The 19,925-nt window shown below is 37.5% G+C and overlaps 2 protein-coding genes across 6 annotated transcripts in view; both read left to right on the top strand.

Annotated features, from left to right (window-relative positions):
• The first annotated feature begins 2,760 nt into the window (after nt 1–2,760).
• LOC107582033 (glycogen synthase kinase-3 beta-like) lies at nt 2,761–11,219 on the top strand. Its single transcript, XM_016267725.1, has 8 exons — nt 2,761–2,840; nt 2,971–3,081; nt 3,195–3,325; nt 3,847–4,051; nt 4,128–4,223; nt 7,883–8,069; nt 10,142–10,219; nt 10,345–11,219. Exons 1-8 carry the CDS (start codon nt 2,775–2,777, stop codon nt 10,410–10,412), a joined length of 942 nt encoding a protein of 313 aa, XP_016123211.1. The 5' UTR covers nt 2,761–2,774; the 3' UTR covers nt 10,413–11,219.
• Nucleotides 11,220–15,098: 3,879 nt separating this feature from the next.
• LOC107582032 (zinc finger protein 624-like) overlaps nt 15,099–19,925 on the top strand; it is a 22,935-nt gene continuing 18,108 nt past the window's right edge. For all 5 annotated transcript variants that reach the window (XM_016267721.1, XM_016267724.1, XM_016267723.1 and 2 more), the window contains exon 1: nt 15,099–15,188. The gene's annotated coding sequence lies outside the window, so the exon portion shown is untranslated. The remainder of the gene's footprint in view (nt 15,189–19,925) is intronic.

The raw sequence follows: 19,925 nt of genomic DNA, 5'->3' as shown, positions 1-19,925 counted from the left end.
CAAACTAACCATAAATGGTGCATGTGACTCTTTTTACATCACACTTACTAGCTGATTAGAACAATTACTCATGTTTTTATCAGCTGAAATTACATGGTAGATTTATAATTAATACTGTCAGAGCATAATGTTCCTGTGATTTTACCATGAGGAGCATGTTTGCAGCATATAATGACTACATGGACATCCCACAGCAACGCTCTGCTTCTCATACATCACAATTTTCGCTCACATTTATTATGCCAAGAATTTTGACATAGCAGTCAAACTGCTATGTGTTATCACGCAGATATTACATTATTTTCCAAGGGAAATTAAATAAATGTTACTTTTTTGTTTTGGATGGACAAATCTAAATGTACCCGAGTATCACTAACCGTAAAAATGCTTAACACTAAAAGTGACACTAATAATGTATATAGGCAACAAATATTTAAGTAAGTCTGTTTTAGTGGCGTCATGCACTGGTCCAGTACTCTTGACAGAAGCTAGAGCAGAAGTAGGCAGCCATATCACCCTGTAGCCCAAGACTGTATTGCTGGCATGATTTGTGTATTTCTATGGGTAGTTGACAGTATTTTTTAATCTCCTCATTCTGTCTGCAAAACTTGATTTTTTTGTAACTTTTACATGTGTATAGTAATTTGTAGGAGCCAGAAATGTTGGAAATTACTCAAATGTGAGCCTGGAATACACAACCAATGTTAATGAATCACACCCCACAAACCTGTAAGGCTTTAAATGGCAATATGTCTCATCTCAGACCTGAGACTCACATTAATACCAAATGTAAATGGAAGCACTCTTGAGTGTGAAAACACTGAATCACGAGTATGTGTAGTGTCTCACAGACAGAATAAGGCACAGCCTTCCCCCTTTAAGTGAGCATTGCTTGCAAACTAGTGATGCGGGGTCACTGTTATATCCAGAGGGCCGGGTAATAAAAAAAATACATTGATTACTGTATTGACCCAAATATAAGACGATGTTTATTTCTTGGAAATACATCTGAAAAAACGCGGTCATCTTATATTCAGGGTCTAGACTTTGACATGTCAATAATACACCCACAAAAATAGGTGGTGCCGAATACGCATAAAACGAGTGTGCCATGAAATACGTAATGTAATGCGTGTTGTAAAGATCGCGAGAAAAAACAAAAGAATAAGAAAACAGCTGCATGAGTCGTGACTGTCACGTTAGCCTGATGGGACCAAACTCCCTTTGTGATTTTGAAACGTAAGACCGTACCCAGATTTGAAGACTACAGTAAGATTTAACTTCTACTGTTAATAAGATTTTGGTAGGCTACTATTAGATGGATAGCCTAAATGTCCTAATTCAGATGGGCTACCTGTTTTTTTGTTTTTGTTTTTTGTAATGGCATATCAAAAAGTGTATATTTTTAAAATGTGATTGTTGGTACATTTTACCAGTTTTTACCATACTTTCAAAACAAAAATTAAAATAGGAAAAATGTGTTTTACTGAGAAAAAACAAGATTTGGTTTTTAAAAAGCCTTTTTCCAAAAGGTACATCTGGAAAAAGGGGGGTCGTCTTATAATCAGGGTCGTCTTATATTCGGGCCAATACGGTAATTGCGGTTGGGTCGCGGGTGGATGAGGTTGATTGATCATTAATGATGCAAATATTAACTACCTTTTAATATTGTAGGTTTTTTTTCTAAATAAATTTTTTCATCAGGCAGACAGACACAAATTTCATTTGTGTGTGTGTTTTCTGCTTGGGAAGTTGCAGTGACCGAAGCGGTGACATTACAGTTAAAGTCTGAAGGGAGTAAAACCTGTGTTTATGCTATTAAGAAAGTGTAGGCTTATAAATAAAAGTTAATTTAAAAGCAGTCTATGATCAGCATATTATTTTATTTTTACCATTACCCCTTACGGCTCTGACAAGGTTTTGTTCCGTCCTCCACGCGGTGCCAACTCACACCAGGAGCGAAGCAACTGGATTCGCAAGACCATGAGATTTGACTGTCCGATGTAGTTTTTCTTGATTCTTCCATGTTATTCTTATTTTTTGGGAGGTTCTGCCATGGGTTAGTTGGCTAAATGTTTTGTCCAGTTTAATTGTGTTTATTGTTGTTTATTGCTATGTCCTACTTTGTTGTGCTGTAGATTACAGACAAAATTAATGTAAGCCTACTTAAAAGTCTAGTTATGAACGACAAGGATAAAAGATTTGTAGCTGTTTTTTAGTCATTTAACCTACATCCTCAATTATCTAATTATGTGCCGCTTAAGCATGGCGTCCGTCAGAAATAGACTACGTGCCTATCTTTAGTGAAGCATCGTGGAGAGCCGCTTCTGGGACCCTTCTGAAACGTGAGGTCGCTGGTATAAACACGAGCATTGACTAGTGGCCGCGATCAGCTCCGGTGGCCATGTCGGAGCCGTAATGCGCCTCAGATGTGTGCATTGATGTGCAGATCAGCTGTAACGCCACTGAATCTGCTCTTAAAAAAGAACCATCTATTCACCATATCATGCAGAACTAAGAATTATAATCTTTGTGGATAATTTATTTGTAGCAGAGGATTCGGTGAGGTTTGAGCTGATCCGCACATCTCTTGTGCAAACTATATATTTAATGAAATATATAATATATGCAGCACTAGTTTTAAATAGGCTGCACAGTCAGAGAAACAAACTTTCATAGATGAATGCATTAAATAAGATGTTTGATTTTCATGCTGTGACTTTACCGTCCTTCACACATCATTTCTTTCTCCACAGAACCGTGAGCTACAGATAATGAGGAAGTTGGACCACTGTAATATTGTCAGGCTACGCTACTTCTTCTACTCCAGTGGAGAAAAGGTTATTTTTCTATCCAACCTTTGAGTTTTTATATCCCAGTGATCTTAATTTGTCATCGTGAATAATTTATATTTGAAGAATGTTATCTTTGTTGAACAATCTAATCTGCCTTCTCTCTTTCTCTCCTCAGAAAGATGAAGTGTATCTAAATCTGGTGCTTGATTTTGTACCAGAAACCGTGTACAGGGTGGCACGCCACTTCAACAAGTCCAAGACCACCATCCCCATTATCTATGTCAAAGTAAGTCTCTGTGTAGTCATGACTGCTTTTCATATGTACATGCACAATAAACAATAACATCTCTTTCTCTCCTTCTGTCATTCCTTCCCTACAATCTGTCTTTTCTTTCTCAGGTGTATATGTATCAGTTATTTCGCAGTCTGGCATATATTCATTCCCAAGGCGTCTGCCATAGAGACATAAAGCCACAGAATCTCCTGGTGGACCCAGACACAGCTGTACTCAAACTGTGTGACTTTGGCAGGTGTGTGTCCTGACACTTCTCTGTGTGGAATGTATTTAAAACACACCCAAGATCATAGTTTATCTGAATATGTAAATATGTGCTTTGCACTTTCCCCTCAATAACAAAATGGTAGTGGTAGTTCAAAGGTGTTTGCCAGCCAGAAAGTTTGCTTTTGGCAACTCTGAAACAAATTAACTTTGTTTTGTTCTGATTTAGTTTGAAATGACATCACACTAGTTCGTTCTTTGATTATGCTTGAAGTATTTTGGGGCATTTACACTACAATCTGCTAGTAACAGAAAGTTTTGGCCTGTGTGGCAAGCTTGTGTGCATTTGTGTCCTGGGGTGGGAATCTTGCAATTTGATTTAGATTCGAAGAGCCTTGGTCTGATTCCAAAATGGTGATAATGCAACTCTCTTTTTCAGCAATGATGTAAGTTTGCCAATTGTACGCCTTCATATGCAGCCCACTATATAATTTTTACATGTGTGTATTTTTGATAACATTTTTATAATCCTCTATTGTGTGATCTCCACAGTGCAAAACAGTTAGTTCGTGGGGAGCCCAATGTGTCATACATCTGTTCGCGGTATTACCGCGCTCCCGAGCTAATATTCGGAGCCACGGATTACACATCCAACATTGATATCTGGTCAGCTGGCTGTGTATTAGCAGAGCTGCTTCTGGGACAGCCCATATTCCCCGGTGATAGTGGAGTGGACCAGTTAGTGGAGATCATCAAGGTGAGTGAATCTACATTGCTGTGTTTATAAGAGTAAGCATAGACACAAGTCTTAATTCTCTGTCCACCCTCTGCAGGTTTTGGGGACCCCGACAAGAGAACAGATCCGAGAGATGAACCCCAACTACACAGAGTTTAAATTCCCACAGATCAAAGCACACCCTTGGACGAAGGTAAAACCTGTTGCTACATTTGTTGCTGTGATAGTTCTCAGTTATCTCACAGAAAGAAACATTTTAGGACTTTATAGAAGGGTAAACTTGTGATGCTCCGAAATAAATTTAATTTCGGCTTTGGTAACAAAAATGTTAATTTAAATGAAAACCAAAAATGAAAATAGGTTTTTATTTTTTTCTGGATGTATTAGTCAAATGTATTTAAAGCTGCAGTTTGTAACTTTTTTTTTTTTTGGTTAAAAATTGTCCAAAATCTATTTTTGAGCAAGGACATATCTAGCTAGTGTTCAAAACTACCTCCTTGCCTTAGCCCGATTCACAATGGTAAGCTTGTAATGTGTTCTAATTTGAGTGGTACTGGTAGGTTTCTGCAGGAAATACGAGCTTGCCACCATTCATCTTTGCATTACATTACGTCACGTCTGTAAACATAAAGAAGGAGTCCCAGCTAGTAGGCTATATCGCATGTGAGGATGCAGCAGGTGGCAGATCATGTATAGTCTTTTCTCATAGCAGCTGGAATAATTAAACTTATTTTGATGGCGATTGTAATCCAGAAAGGTCCAAATGACAATCATCAGTGACAACTGGAGATTCACCCATAGTCAAAATTAGGGATGTTCATTTTAACCGGTTAATCGACGGTAAGAATTTTGACCGATTAATACAATCAGTTAAACAGTTTAAAAAGTCATTTAATTATAAATTTTTTCAGTAATTTATCAAAATATTAAAAACTGTTTTCTGCATGCTTTTAAATACGCTACGCATATACATTTTTTTGTTTTTTTGGGGGGGAAATTAATCCCTGGGAAACAAATGTTAGTATTTTTAACGGGTCACAGACACTTATCCTTTCTAATTTAATTCAATTCTAATTTAAAATAATCTTGTCGGTTAATGGTTAACAATCGGTTAACGAACGTCGGTTAGGAAAAATAACCAAAATGAACATCCCTAGTCAAAATCAAAAGACTTTGGACCGTGGAGTGGTTACAGAAAGAAAAAATTCCCGTTTTAAATGTGCATCTGATTACAAATATGTGGGATTACACAAGATTTGTATTTCAAAGAGAACCAGTTCTAAGGAACATTAATTTGCTGAAAAGAAAAAAGTCTTTACATGAAATTTGAATGGTATGACAATTAGAGATTAGACTAGACAGAAACTGAAATCTACAGGTAACGCTAATACACACTAAATACACGTAGTCACTCAATGCTGATGTTAACGTTAAGAATTTGAGAACAAAGTATAATAATAATTTGCACGGTTTGATGTGATTATGAGCTAAACTATCGTTAGATTTAATCGCCATTGGTAGCACGATTTATTGTAATGTTTTTTTTCCTCAGCTGGTCAGAAAAAAAGTGGCAGACATGTTACTTGTTCAGATGGCATTTTCTGGCAAAAATTCTTATTTGGTTGAAGACCTACTTATTTTATCAAGCTTTCGGCATTTGGATTAGGTCGGAGAATTGTGAGTGATTGGCTGCATGATTTTCTTGATGTGATGTTTTGTTATTTTATGTTTGTATGAATTTGAGATTTATTTATTTATTATTTATGGGCAGTACTTTGGTCCATTCTAATGGTTTTGAAAGTGCTTTATAAATAAAAGTTGAGTTGAGTTGGTTCATACTTCCAAGACGTAGAATCTGTGATTCCGAAGTACAGTGAATATCCACACCGGTGCAGTGACTGACAGCCACACATACTCCTCAAAACATTAGATTCATCCGCGCTCAGGAGCCATGCTGATGCACAGCCCACGTAAAGATGATTAATTCTGCAAATAAATGCAATTGCAGGTTTCAAACAGAGATGGCGACAGAGGCAAAACTTACGGACTGGAGCTTTAATAATGAACACTTCAAATAAAAGTTTAATTTTGCTCACAATGCTGTTTAGTGAAGTTTTGTTCATACATCAACTAGGCATGGGCCGGTATGAGATTTTGATGGTATGATAACCTTAAGCAAAAATATCACGATTTCACGGTATCGTGGAATTGTTGTTACAGCTCTAAAATGTGCTATTTTTAAATGTCTTTTAAAAAACTACTTTTTTCCACAGAACACAATATATTTTATTTCTGAGCAGCATACAGAATAATTGGATTAGTAGTATTTGTTTATTTGTTCTTTTGATTTGTTTCTGAAATTGATTTGTTTTCGGAATTGTGGGCTGTCCTGCAGTTTTTGATGTGGATGGTTGATTTGCCGCTAGAGCTACTATCATATCATACTATCATCATCACTACATATCATTTAGTTATATAATTTCATATACATAATTTGATTTAATAATAACCCAATTTGATGCAAAAACAATGTTCTGACTAGCTATGTGAAATTCTACTACATGCCTGAACGAAAAAAACAGCAGAAGCTCTGAATGAGATGCAGATTCACTCTCTGACAGCAGGAGGCGCTTATGGAACAGCAGATACAGTGTTTCCTTGGTTACCGCTGTAAACAAAGTAGCTGCGTTGAAACACTGCTGTAATATGAACTATACAGAGACGAGATGAAAAGAAACCACATAATACCACGTAAACTTTTCTGAAGACAGTCAGTTCCCCTCAGAAACACATTCATATAAACCGCTGCCCTAAAAAGATGAAAAATAAAGACATTACAGTTTAATTTGTTATATAATTCATATACATATCATTTAGTTATATAATTTCATATACATAATTTGATTTAATAATAACCCAATTTGATGCAAAAACAATGTTCTGACTAGCTATGTGAAATTCTACTACATGCCTGAACGAAAAAAACAGCAGAAGCTCTGAATGAGATGCAGATTCACTCTCTGACAGCAGGAGGCGCTTATGGAACAGCAGATACAGTGTTTCCTTGGTTACCGCTGTAAACAAAGTAGCTGCGTTGAAACACTGCTGTAATATGAACTATACAGAGACGAGATGAAAAGAAACCACATAATACCACGTAAACTTTTCTGAAGACAGTCAGTTCCCCTCAGAAACACATTCATATAAACCCCCAAATCAATATTGAGGATTTCTTCCAATAGTTTGTGCATCAGGAACAGTGAGTGATCTGCCTGCTACAGTATTTTTCTATGTGCGTCCATCTTCAGCGTCTCTGGCCTCTGTTAACGCCCATTTACAGACTTCATATTTTGTTTACATATTTTGTTTGTGTTATTCTCTACACTGCACTCAACCTGAGGGATTCCTACACTTTCAGTCTTTGAGGAGACATGAAAAACGGCGCATACCGCAGGAACGGTATAACAGAAAATGTTAGTGGTTTTGAAACTTTCAAATCGCGGTATACCTTGAACCCGGTAATCGGCCCATGCCTAACATCAACTGAAAACACCATAGACTAAACAATCATGTTTCATTAAATTGAAGATGGATCTAAATTGACGTACCAGCCATAGTGTCCACACAGCTGACATGTTTACCTGTGGCTTATCCACATTGTTTGCATGAAATAGCTGCTGACACAGTCAAAACATGGCATCTGATCAGCGCTGATTTAACACCACTGTTCCGGTCAATGATTTTGGCCCTCCAAAACTGTTTAGGCTGAAACTTCATTTTTAAACTGGTCTTTCTTTCTTTTTTAAATGGTCAGATGTGATATTTCCCTGTGATTCTGTGCGTTTGTGTTAGGTGTTTAAGCCGAGGACCCCTCCTGAAGCCATCTCATTGTGTTCTCGTCTGTTGGAGTACACACCGGTGACACGGCTCTCTCCGCTGGAGGCCTGTGCACACGCCTTCTTTGACGAGCTACGCCAGCCGAATGCCCGTCTGCCTAATGGCCGAGAACTTCCCCAACTCTTCAACTTCAGCCCTGTGGGTGAGTCGAACTGAAAGAACTGCCACTTTTATTCAGACTAAGTCTTGTCGGAGGCTCACGCTCTCTCTTTCTATGTATTTGTCTTTTTATCTCGTACTCATTTGAAAATCTCTAACAATTTAGTATGTTGAGGCAGTACTTGTATCTAAAGAGCTAATTTTGTCTAACGCCTACGACAGTATTTTATCCAGATTGTATCATGAGTGTCTGATCTGAGATGTTCTTTATAGAAAGCAATATAAAAAGCATTTACAAAAATCCGCCTGACCAGCCCAAGAAACATTTCTTGGTCATGTGGATTTTTGTAAATGCTGACACACATGGTTGTTTCAGAAGTGACTATTCTAATAAGCAACTAAAAATAGCAGCACAAACAGTATGTGAATACAATGTTTACATGGAACAACAACAAAAAAGTATTTAGTTCCAAATTGATGGAACTATTAATGTTCCTAAAAAAAAAAAGGTTAAGCATTGCTTATTTTAGCCTTACGCTTGGCCTTATATATGCTAAAAATGTTTGTTACCTTTAATTAGTATACCATTCATTATTGTAAAGCTTTTTTTCCTGTTGTGAACGTGTCTTTAACTTAACTGCACGTTGTCAAATTAACAACCAGTCAGTAATTAGACTGGTTTAATTCTAATGTACCTAAAAATAAATACAGCAGACCAGTGGTTTTCGGTTAATCAAAAATGACTCTCTGCTCTGTGAATAAGTATGTTAGATTGAGCGTAATCGGAACCGATTCGTAAGTCATTGATTCACGATTTGAACATCATAGCAGCTTGCACTTTTCATTCTTGCACACCAACAGAAATATCCTGATTAGCAAAGCACAAATCTTATTAGATTATATGTCTTGATTACTGCATATACACTGAAATAAAGCTTTCTTGATCAATTAGAATTTTGAATTATAATTACCATTCAAATGTTTTGGGTCAGTATTGTTAATTTTTTTGTAAAGAAATGAACGTTTATTCAGTAATGATGCATTTTACTGATCAAAACAAGTGACAGTAAAGAAAATATATATATTTCAAATAGATGCTGTTCTTTTGAACTTTCTATTTATCAAAGAATCCTAAAAAATATAATCACTGTTTCCACAAAAATATTAAGCAAAACTGTTTTCAACATTGATAATTAGAAATGTTTCGTGAACACCAAATCAGCATATTAGAATGATTTCTGAAGGATCATGTGACACTCATATGACTGGAGTAATGGCTGCTGAAAATTCAGCTTTGCATCACAGGAATAAATTACATTTTTAAAGTGTATTAAAACAGAAAACTGTTATTTTAAATGGTAAAAAATTCACAATATTACTGGTTTTACTGTGTTATTGATCAAATAAATCCTGTCTTGGCGAGCAAGAAACTTATTTTAAAAAACATTCAAACATCTTACTGACCCCAAACCTTTGAATGGCAGTGTATACAACTTAAGTGTGTATAACTTAAACATTGTATTATTTCACTTTACAGACAATTCACTACAATAAAGGTATGCAGAGGCTTTTGGGATCAGTTTGTCACTTTAACACAGCCGATGGTCATGTCTGTTTGTTAAAAATCAGCTAACTATAAACTTGCTATTCAGTGAGCTGAAGTGCACTCAATGTATTTATACTTTTAGTGTCTATTGGAACAATGTACTGCACACTTACACCGATGGCAGAGTTTGAACTTAAATCCTGAAAAGTGAATTTAAGCAAAAATGTCAGCACCATCTATGTTGAGTGATTCTGTAATTTGCTAGCTAAAAAAAGTCATTTTAAGAGCCAGTTGTTCCCTAGTCTTTTTTTTTTTTTTGGTCTGGAGCTCTGCAAATACTGGGTATATGTATAAATGGTACATTTTGTAATTCAACGTTGCTTTTTCTTGAGCTCGTCACAACCCATGCATCAAATTTAGGCTTTTAGGAGACTTGGAAGGTAATAATTTTGCTGCTTGTAATTTGAAACTGCTTTCACATTCTATGACGCAAGTAAAGCTATTTAGGGTTTTGACACATTTAGATATCGATGGCTAACTTTGTCTTCTTTGCCCCCCCCCCCACGCAGAGCTGTCTATCCAACCACAGTTGAACTCCATTCTCATTCCTCCCCATGCTCGCTCGCAGACGACACCTGCCTCACACGGTACTGATCCCACATACAGACCAAATGCCTTTGATTTACCCTTTCTGTCAGTCCGTATGGATTTGTGAATCCACATGTCCTGCAGTATTTTTATTAACTCCATAATATGTATGTGTCTCTTGCAGAGGGCAGCGGTTCAGACGGTCCAGCCCAGTCTAGCTCAGCACCGGGACCCCTGAGCAACAACACCTGATTGTTACCTTGGCATTACTGCAACGTCGTCAGCCCTCTCTCCTCATCCCTTCTTTCTCATTCCTCTCTCCTTCCCAAAAGCAGCTCCAAACAGTCTCTCTTGCACACGCTCTCTCACAAACACACACTTGTCACCTCGTGTTATGTGTGGTCATGTTCTCCCATGATGGAAGAAGTGTGTGATGCCCAGATTAATGACATCAATCATCACAGGAGGAGATAATGAGGTCGATTCAGATTTATTTTGATGATTGTCATGTTTAGGTTTAAAGACTGTGAAGGGCCGCTAAGGGCACACGTGCCCCCTAGTGGCAGGAAGAGCACCGCACAGTTACTGCTCTCTGCCTCTGGTACCATCCATTTGACTTTTAAACAATGATATGAGATATCAAGCTCATTTAAATGTAATTTTGCTCTTAAAGGAATACATTTTAGCTTTCTTTGGGAGTTCTTGCACAAAAGCAAGGACTGCGATGTGTTTTATGAAGCAGCGAGCGTGAGATGTCAGTGTCTGTGTGTCAAGAGACGAAAATGGGTGTCTTAATATGTGCGAATGTCAATTTTAAGCAATCATTGCACACTCTTTTGTGTTTTAATTTCTTTTAAGGAGAATATTTAGATACTTGGATAAGTTGAGACAGGGTTTATCTGGTTTCATTATAAAAACGTGCTCACTTTAGTTTGTTTTTGTGCATGCACACACACACACACACACACACACACATATAACGGGTAGGCCAATCCCATCAATAGCTGTGTTAGCTGTTCTGATTGATTACAGTTGTGCATTGCGGAGTGTACACTGTGTGTGTGTGTGTGTGTGTGTGTGTGTGTATATGTGTGTTTATATACATCGGCATGCCCGTTAAATGTGGATTTAGCGGATGTTCATCCAAAAGACACATTGATACATGAGCCCACACACACCATGAACACTTAGCAAACGAGACTGGAGCTGGTTGTCTTTCCCTTCTTCCATCCTTCCTGTCTCCTCCTCTCTCATTGCTAATATGTAAATGCCATGTACCTTTTATTTTGTTATTTTTGTTATTGTTATTCTGTTGTCCTTGTAATTAGATTTTTCTCCTAGTGGAGCAGTGCTGGTATGAGCGAAAACCAGCCTTTCGCGGTCTCTCTATCTCTTTCTCTCTCTCTCTCGCCCTCCCTCCTTCCTTCCTTCCTCCTATCCCTTCAACATACAACTGTATATAACATTTCATCCAGCCTCTCCCTGCATCCGGGGAGAAAGACGAATCTGAACAAAATGTTGTTTTACCTGATCTCTCTCAGTCTCTTTCTCTTACTCTCTCTCCTCGTCCGCCCGCCTGCCTGCCCTTCCCCCTCCTCATCAGTGTTAATTCTGATCCTTTTATTTATTGTATTGCTGTCTGATTCTGTTTTTAACAAACTGATGGGGGAGGGGTTTGTGTGTGCGATGTCATTTGGTGTAACGTTCATATCTCAACTCTGGAATATTGTCTGATGGAATGTTCTGGAAAGGGCAGGTACACACTACCACACACAGGCTGCTCGGCCCATCAGTCAAAAGATGAACGGTTAAAGGGGGAGAGAGAGGGAGAGATAAACAATGTTTTTGTTTGTTGGTATAAATAATAAACTCATTATTAAAATTATAAAATGTCTTTGTGGGTTCAATTATTTATTTACCGTTGGATTATCCAATTGTTAATAAAAAAAAAATTTAAATTAAAGGCCATAAGTGTTCAAAATAACACAGGAAATGGATTAATAAATTGTGGAGGTTTTGAATTTAATGGAACGATATATAAAAGGCCTGAAAACACCATTTGTACCAAGTGTATACCGCCATTCAAAACTGAAAATAGGTTTGAAAGAAATGTAATACTTTTATTCAGCAAGGATGCATTTAACTATTACTGTATTTAACCATATATTAAAAAAACATTTTTTGTCTCAAAATCATTTTAGTAATTGCCATTAATACTATTGTCTTCAATTTCATTATCTGAAACATGCAGATACCCTGCATTTGTTAAAGGGTGGATGTAGCTTTATGAATATTGGGTACAAAATACTACGTTGCAGAACATTCTGAATAAAAATAACATTTTTTAGGTGTTTGTTAAAGGGAGAGAATAACACAAATTCTGTCAAGGGCAGATTAAGGTTGGAGACACTCAATGTTTTTGATCACCAGTGTCTGAATCTGAACATCCTTCAAAATTCAGTTGCTTTATTTTCCTCTTAACTCATAGCTTCAGCTGAGGGTCATGATTATGCCTTATTGCATTTGTATGAATGTAGGACATTTGCATTGCCTGACATTCAAAGAATAATGGCACCAGATGTTTGATTCGGAGTAGACTTTCAGTGCAGCACAACTATGTGTTTAGACTGATCACAGTGCACTGAAAAGCCCCTGACAACAAAAGCCAATCAGGAGGTCTTGGAAGTCTCTGTTGTCCTCTATTCACACACTGACGAGGTAATAACATTTGTAAATTAGCTCAGATTAGAGGGTGGAGATGAGATTAAATCATGAAAAAAATATATGTTAATGTTGTTTGTGTTGGTTTGACCTTAAAATCATTATTTTCAGTCTGATCTCACTGCATTAATTTTTCCACGAGTCCACAAATGAAAATGTTCAATTTCTCTTTTCAAAAAGGTGTAACACTACTGTATTTTGTCCATCGATTTCACATTATTAATTAATGCACCTTTTTTAGCAATATGGTGTGCAGTCATTACAACTGTATGACTAACAATAGGCCTACCCCTTGTGGCCACTATTTCATTCACTCTAGAAGCAATATAACCTTACTTTTTTCATTAGAGGAGACCGAGCTCAGCTCAAGTCCTTTGGCACAAGTTTGATTACTCTATAAGCCACTGAGCCGTCATACTCTGAATACTAATGGAGTGTTTGTTTCAGCAGATATGCGGTCACCTCTCTGACTTGAACTTCCTGTCATTTCTGTAGTCTCATCACTCATTTCCTCGAAATGCTTCTGTCTAAAAGAATTGCAAAGCACCTTAACTTTTAGACTTACAGCTGATGAAAAAATGATTTATTTGTCAAAGATTTTGAACTGCTTTATGTAAGCTAAATGGATTATACACTCCTATGGCATATTAATGAAACATTGACTTGTCACTTGATATTTGACTAAAGGACTTTAAACATATTCCATCTAATATAGGCCTACAATTGTGCTTGTCCTCCAATTAATAAACAAGTTTAATTTCTTTAACTTTAAAACAACGGCAACAACTTTTCTGTTAGAACCTCCAAAACCTCTGTGGCTAGAATCTTTTAATCTGATAAATGTAAAAGGGTTAATCATGATTATTAAACTATGTTCATTGCAATCATTTTTGTTAGATTTTTTTAAACCATATATAAAATGAATACAATCTCACACCAGATGTCAAAAAATGTCAACTGACTAAATAATAAGCTGTGCCTACAGTACAATGACATGTCTTTCTTGATTTTTGTTTCTAATGCCATTCAAAGCCGATCCATATCGTTGAATCTTGTTTATGAACTGTATGATAAAACAAATAATACTATTGTAATCAATGATATGATGTACTATATCATGCAACTCCGTTTGTATAAAAAAAACAAAATAAAGGTTGCTGACAGAGTTAGAGACGTCCAAAAAAGGCTACAACATTTATTTTATAGGAATTAATTCTTGTTCAATGAATATAATGTACTTTATTTTTGTTCAGTGAATATGATTTTTTAAAGAATTTTCAACATCCAATTAAAAACGTCAGTCATAGATTTTGATATTTTAAAGGACATTTCTCTAACTTTAATGTCTTTACTGATTTTTGTTCAATTGCACAACAAGAACAGCAACACAACATACACATATAGAGGATCACAGTGTTTTCAATTATTATCAATTACATTCATAATAGCATCAAATGAACAAACAGAAGAAAACAACAACAACAGGGGATAACTTACAAGACATTTTCCATAAGAAAAGCATTCAAAAATTCTATACATCCTTTTTGCTTAGATCTTTTACGGCTTCAATGTAATCCTTAAGTTACATTTTAAATAACGTTTATTAATGTTTATAAATAGGTTTATTATTAGTCCATTTTTCTTTGTGTATATGGTATTTCCCATACATAACTATAAAATTAATCACTAAATGTTGCTCCAAACTCTTATTTTTATACAACAAAAAATATATATCTTTACCATAGAACCGAGTCTTTAATTTTATACATTTAAATATGAGATATTCAATATCAATCCAAAACATCTGGGTAAATACACAATCATAAAATAAGTGTTTTATGGATTCTTCCTTTAAGTTACAAAAGATGCATGTAGTCTCTATGTCTCTAAAAAAATGTTGCGACTACTTGTCTCACTGGGTAAATCAAATGAATAACTTTATATCTAACTTCTTTAACTTTATTGGTGAGCCAGTAGGCTATTTACTGGGTAAATTCCATTCAATCTGATCATATAATGAATTCCAAAAAGGTTTGCATTTAGGCAATAATGTGGTTCTACATCATTTTTAATATAAAAGTTATTAAATGTATTATTTATAATTTACACACCATTAATACTTAATGAATTGCTTAGTAATGTCTTTACTGGCGTTAAACCGGAGATGACGTGTTTTTGCAAGCGCGCTTGACTTCAGTGGAATTCTATTGGCGGACTTGAAAAGTGCTGCGGACCAATTACGTCGCGTTTTGTTGAGACGTTCCTAAAAACATTTATGACAGATACGAAAGGAGAAGGCCGTAATCGGTGAGTTGTTTATTTTGTCCTACGGGAGCAATGTTTTTTGCGACTAATCCAAGGTTATCTACAGTTCCTGTAATTTAGTTGTACCTGTCGTCTCGGAGACTCTACTGGGGGAGACATTCGCCCTTTGCTAACGGGCGGATTCCGCCAAACTACCACCGAAGAAGCGCGTGCTGCCCTTCTTCGGCGCTTCTCTCTCGCCCGCCGCTGTGTGTTCAATGTTTGAGCGCGACCAAGCACCCATAGCGGCTGCGCTTTGAACATATAACTATCAATAAACCAATGATTGTGGCTATGTAAATATCTTTCTCACATTTTAACCGTTGTTCAGTAAAAGAAAGTTGGTGCATCCTAAGTGCTAGCAGGCCAGCAGAGCCCGCTAATTGAGGCTGTTGGCTAACTGATGTTAGCTTTTTAGCCTGTCGGGTGCAGCAACTGATTGGCGCTGTGATCTTTCTGGTGAACTAGAGCACCCCTTTGTATCTTATGAACCGATTTAGGGCTTTGCTGCAGACGTAGTTATTAGTGGATGATCATTATTACTACAAATCTAGAGGTCTATCAGTATCGGTTGTTTTATGACAGAGGCGTTTTTATGTGTCATATGATATGACCGAAATGCGAAACCGTTGTAAATAATTTTATGTCTGCGTTTTGACAGTAATGCCTAGAATGCATTAGTGAATTTAATTTGTGGGCAAATAAAAAAAAAAAACACAATGTGCATAATTAATAACAACAGTAATGTTTTAGCAGAGCTGGGTAGATTACTTGAAAATTGTAATCCGTTACTGATTCCAAATTACATGACAACAAATGTAACGTAATCCATTACATCTTCCTCCTCTTATCCGAGGCCGGGTCACCCCCAGACTTCCCTCTCCAAGCACACCTCCAGCTCCTCTGGGGCAACCCCAAGGCGTTCCCAGGCCAGCTGGGACATATAGTCTTTCCAACGTGTCCTGTGTTTGCCCTGAGGCCTCCTCCCAGTGGGACATGCCCGGAACACCTCACCAGGGAGGCGTCCAGAAGGCATCCAAAACAGGTGCCCGAGCCACCTCAACTGGTTCCTCTCGATGCGGAGGAGCAGCGGCTCTACTCTGAGCTCCTCCCGGGTGACTGAACTCCTCACCCTATCCCACTCTGCGGAGGAAACTAATTTCTGCCCCTTGTATCCGCGATCTCATTCTTTCGGTCATGATCCAGAGTTCATGACCATAGGTGAGGGTAGGAACATAGATCGACCGGTAAATTGAGAGCTTCGCCTTAAGACTCTCAGCTCGTTCATTACCAAAACAGACCGGTACAATGACTGCATTACTGCGGACGCGGCACCTGTCAACCTGCCGTTCCATTTTTCCCTCACTTGTGAACAAGACCCCGAGATACTTAAACTCCTCCACTTGAGGGAGCAACCACCCCAACCTCCCCGCCCCAACTGGAGGGGGCAATCCACCTTTTTCCAACTGAGAACCATGGCTTCGGATTTGGAAGTGCTGATTCTCATCCGCTTCGCACTCGGCTGCAAACATCTCCAGTGGACGCTGCAAGTCTTGATTTGATGATGCCAGCAGCACCACATCATCCGCAAAAAGCAGAGGCGATATCTTGCAGCCTCCAAAACAGACACCCTCCGCTAGGGCTGTGTATTGGCAAGAATCTGGCGATACGATATGTATCACGATACAGGGGTTGCGATATGATATGTTGCGATACTGTAAGCAAGGCGATATATTGGGATATTTCTTATTTTAGAAATAGAGGATATATTTTTAGAAAAGCTGTCATAAAGAACACACCACCATATGCAAACCTTAGCAATAAATACATAAAGAAAAATTATTTAACCAGAACACAGTGGGATCTGCATTTGAAATAATCAGTCCCTGTAACATTCAACGTTATTGAACCAGTTTTTGTGCATTACGACTCAAGGGGGGAAAATTAAAGTGCTTGCAGGATCCTTTAGTTAAATGTTTAATATGTATTTTATAAAAAGACCATATATATTTTTAGACCCTGCTTTAAAGGTTCAAATTTTAAGTTTACAATTGTAACATACAATGTCATAACATTTTGATCTGAACAAAATAATTACATCTGCTTAATATCAATGAAAAATAAAGTGCTTGCAGGATTTCTAAAGAAAACAAAATTATTTTAAAACAATAAAATAAATCCATATGTTAAACATTCTCAGAACCTTTCCACTTGGATTTCTCAGGTTTTTCAGTTTGCATTTATGTTCCGCGTGGAATCGCCGAGATCGCGACGCAAGCACTGCCCCAACTGCACAAAACGCCCCCACCACGAGAGAAAGCTGCAGCCGTGCAGTGACCCCTACCACCTGCTGCACCCCGCGCGAAGGCTCTTCACACGGGACGTGGCAAGCGGTGGAACCGAGGCGGCGCCTGTGCCACGGTCCCACGGTGGACATTAAAAGCCCAAATGACGCCACACTTCAGCTTTGTACAATGAAACGGGAACTGGAACAATTATTTCATCCTCCATTACTAGCAGCGAACTATATTAATGCTAACATTAGTGGCGTGCCCTAATGCTAGTATTTCCTGTCACTGTTTAAGTTCAGAAATGAAGACTGCTATCTAGCGGTCGGGATATAAACTCAAAACGAAACAACTGCCATGAATCTTATATGATTTTCTTTTTTAAATATCTATATTCTGTTTTTGAGGATCGATACAGTATCGCCAAACAAAATATCGCGATACTCACGTATATCGATAATTTCTTACACCCCTACCCTCCGCTCCCTGGCTGCACCTAGAAATTCTGTCCATGAAAATAATGAACAGAATCGGTGACAAAGAGCAGCACTGGCGGAGTCCGACATGCCCCGGAAACAGGTCTGACTTACTTCCGGCAATGCGAACCAAGCTCCTGCTCCAGTCATACAGGGAACGAACAGCCCGTAGCAACGAGCCCTGAACCCCATAATCCTGAAGAACCTCCCACAGGATGTAACGAGGGACACGGTTGAATGCCTTCTCCAGGTCCACAAAACACATATGGACTGGTTGGGCAAACTCCCATGAACCCTCCAACACCCTAATTAGGGTATAGAGCTGGTCCAGTGTTCCATGGCCAGGACGAAAACCGCATTGCTCCTCCTGAATCCGAGGTTCAACTATCGGTCAGATTCTCCTCTCCAGTACCCTGGCATAGACTTTCCCAGGGAGGCTGAGGAGTGTGATCCCCCTATAGTTGGAACACACCCTCCGGTCCCCTTTCTTAAAAAGAGGGACCACCACCCCGGTTTGCCAGTCCAAAGGCACTGTTCCCGAACTCCACGCAATGTCGCAGAGGCGTTCAGCCAAGACAGCCCCCAACATCCAGAGACTTGACACATTTTAGGTAATATAATCAGACTACTTTTTGATTACTTTTAGATTACTTTTGACCTAATTAGTTTATCACATTGATTTAAATTGGATAATCTTGTACCATATTGAAATAAAAATGCAAAGAATTTTTTTTTTTAATTTCTTGAAGTACACTTTACATTGTCAAGGTTTCTCAAACAGTTTATTTAAGGGTAGATAAGTTTCAAAGGTCCACCTTTGAGGGTACCTCATGAAAAATAAACATGGTGAAGTACTAAAATGTATGATTATTATTATTATTATTATTATTATATAAATTTGTGGTTACTGCAGTTTCACTACAAATACTGTGGTAAACAGTGGTTACAGTAATAAAATCATGGTTATTTTTTGTAAAAGGCTGCCAGGCTGTTGTACCCCTAAAGGTGAAACTTTTTTTTCTGACAGATTTATCAACAGCAATTACAGAACATAACACAATCCATTTGAACTTTTAACAACCAGTTTAATTAAGTTTACTTGCACAAACTAGCCAATTTAAAAGAAATATTACATGTACACAAAAGTTTGGGGTCAGTAAGATTTTGTAATATTTTTTTAAGTCTCATGCTCACGAAGGCTGCACTTATTTGAACAAACAAACAAACAGTAAAAGCAGCAATATTGTGAAATATAACAATTAAAAATAACTATTTTCTATTTTAATCTATTTTAAAATGTAATTTAAAATGCATCTGTGATCAAAACTGAATTTTCAGCATCATTACTCCAGTCTTCAGTGTCACATGATCCTTCAGAAATAATTCTAATATAATTTGCTGCTCAAGAAACATTTATTATTATTGTTGCTTCATATTTGTGTGGAAACCGTGATGCATTTTTCAGAATTAATTTTATATATAGTAACAATGTTATGTAATGTAATAATGTGGCAATGGTTTCTTAAGATCTACTTATGCTTCTGATGCTTTTGGGAAACGCAGCCCTATTTGAACAAACACTGTGAACCATGCGTCAGCAACGAACACTGTCTGTGATTGATTGGTTCTGTCTTTCAGCATTTGCGTGTGTTCCGATGAGCAGGAGAAATAGTTCTATCCAACACAATTATTTGCTAATATAGTCTATTTTTCCACTTACACTGAACAAAATTATAAATGCAACACTTTTGTTTTGCCCCCATTTTTCTTGAGCTGAACAAAGATCTAAGACTTTTTCTATGTACACAAAAGGCCTATTTCTCTCAAATATTGTTCACAAATCTGTCTAAATCTGTGTTAGTGAGCACTTTTCCTTTGCCGAGATAATCCATCCACCTCACAGGTGTGGCATATCAAGATGCTGATTAGACAGCATGATTATTGCACAGGTGTGCCTTAGGCTGGCCACAATAAAA

Source organism: Sinocyclocheilus grahami, unplaced genomic scaffold, assembly GCF_001515645.1.
Source record: "Sinocyclocheilus grahami isolate Dianchi unplaced genomic scaffold, SAMN03320097.WGS_v1.1 scaffold40.1, whole genome shotgun sequence".
In the NCBI taxonomy this organism is placed as follows: Eukaryota; Metazoa; Chordata; class Actinopteri; order Cypriniformes; family Cyprinidae; genus Sinocyclocheilus; species Sinocyclocheilus grahami.
The sequence above is the reverse complement of the archived record's forward strand: the minus strand, read 5'-3'. Positions and strand labels throughout refer to the sequence as shown.

Bases quoted from the DNA above. Each gene is read 5' to 3' on its own strand.
- LOC107582033 (XM_016267725.1), top strand. From the start codon at position 2,775: ATGAGGAAGTTGGACCACTGTAATATTGTCAGGCTACGCTACTTCTTC. The intron at 3,082-3,194 runs GTAAGTCTCTGT...TTTCTTTCTCAG, and splicing joins TCCCCATTATCTATGTCAAA to GTGTATATGTATCAGTTATT. The intron at 4,224-7,882 runs GTAAAACCTGTT...CGTTTGTGTTAG, and splicing joins AAGCACACCCTTGGACGAAG to GTGTTTAAGCCGAGGACCCC.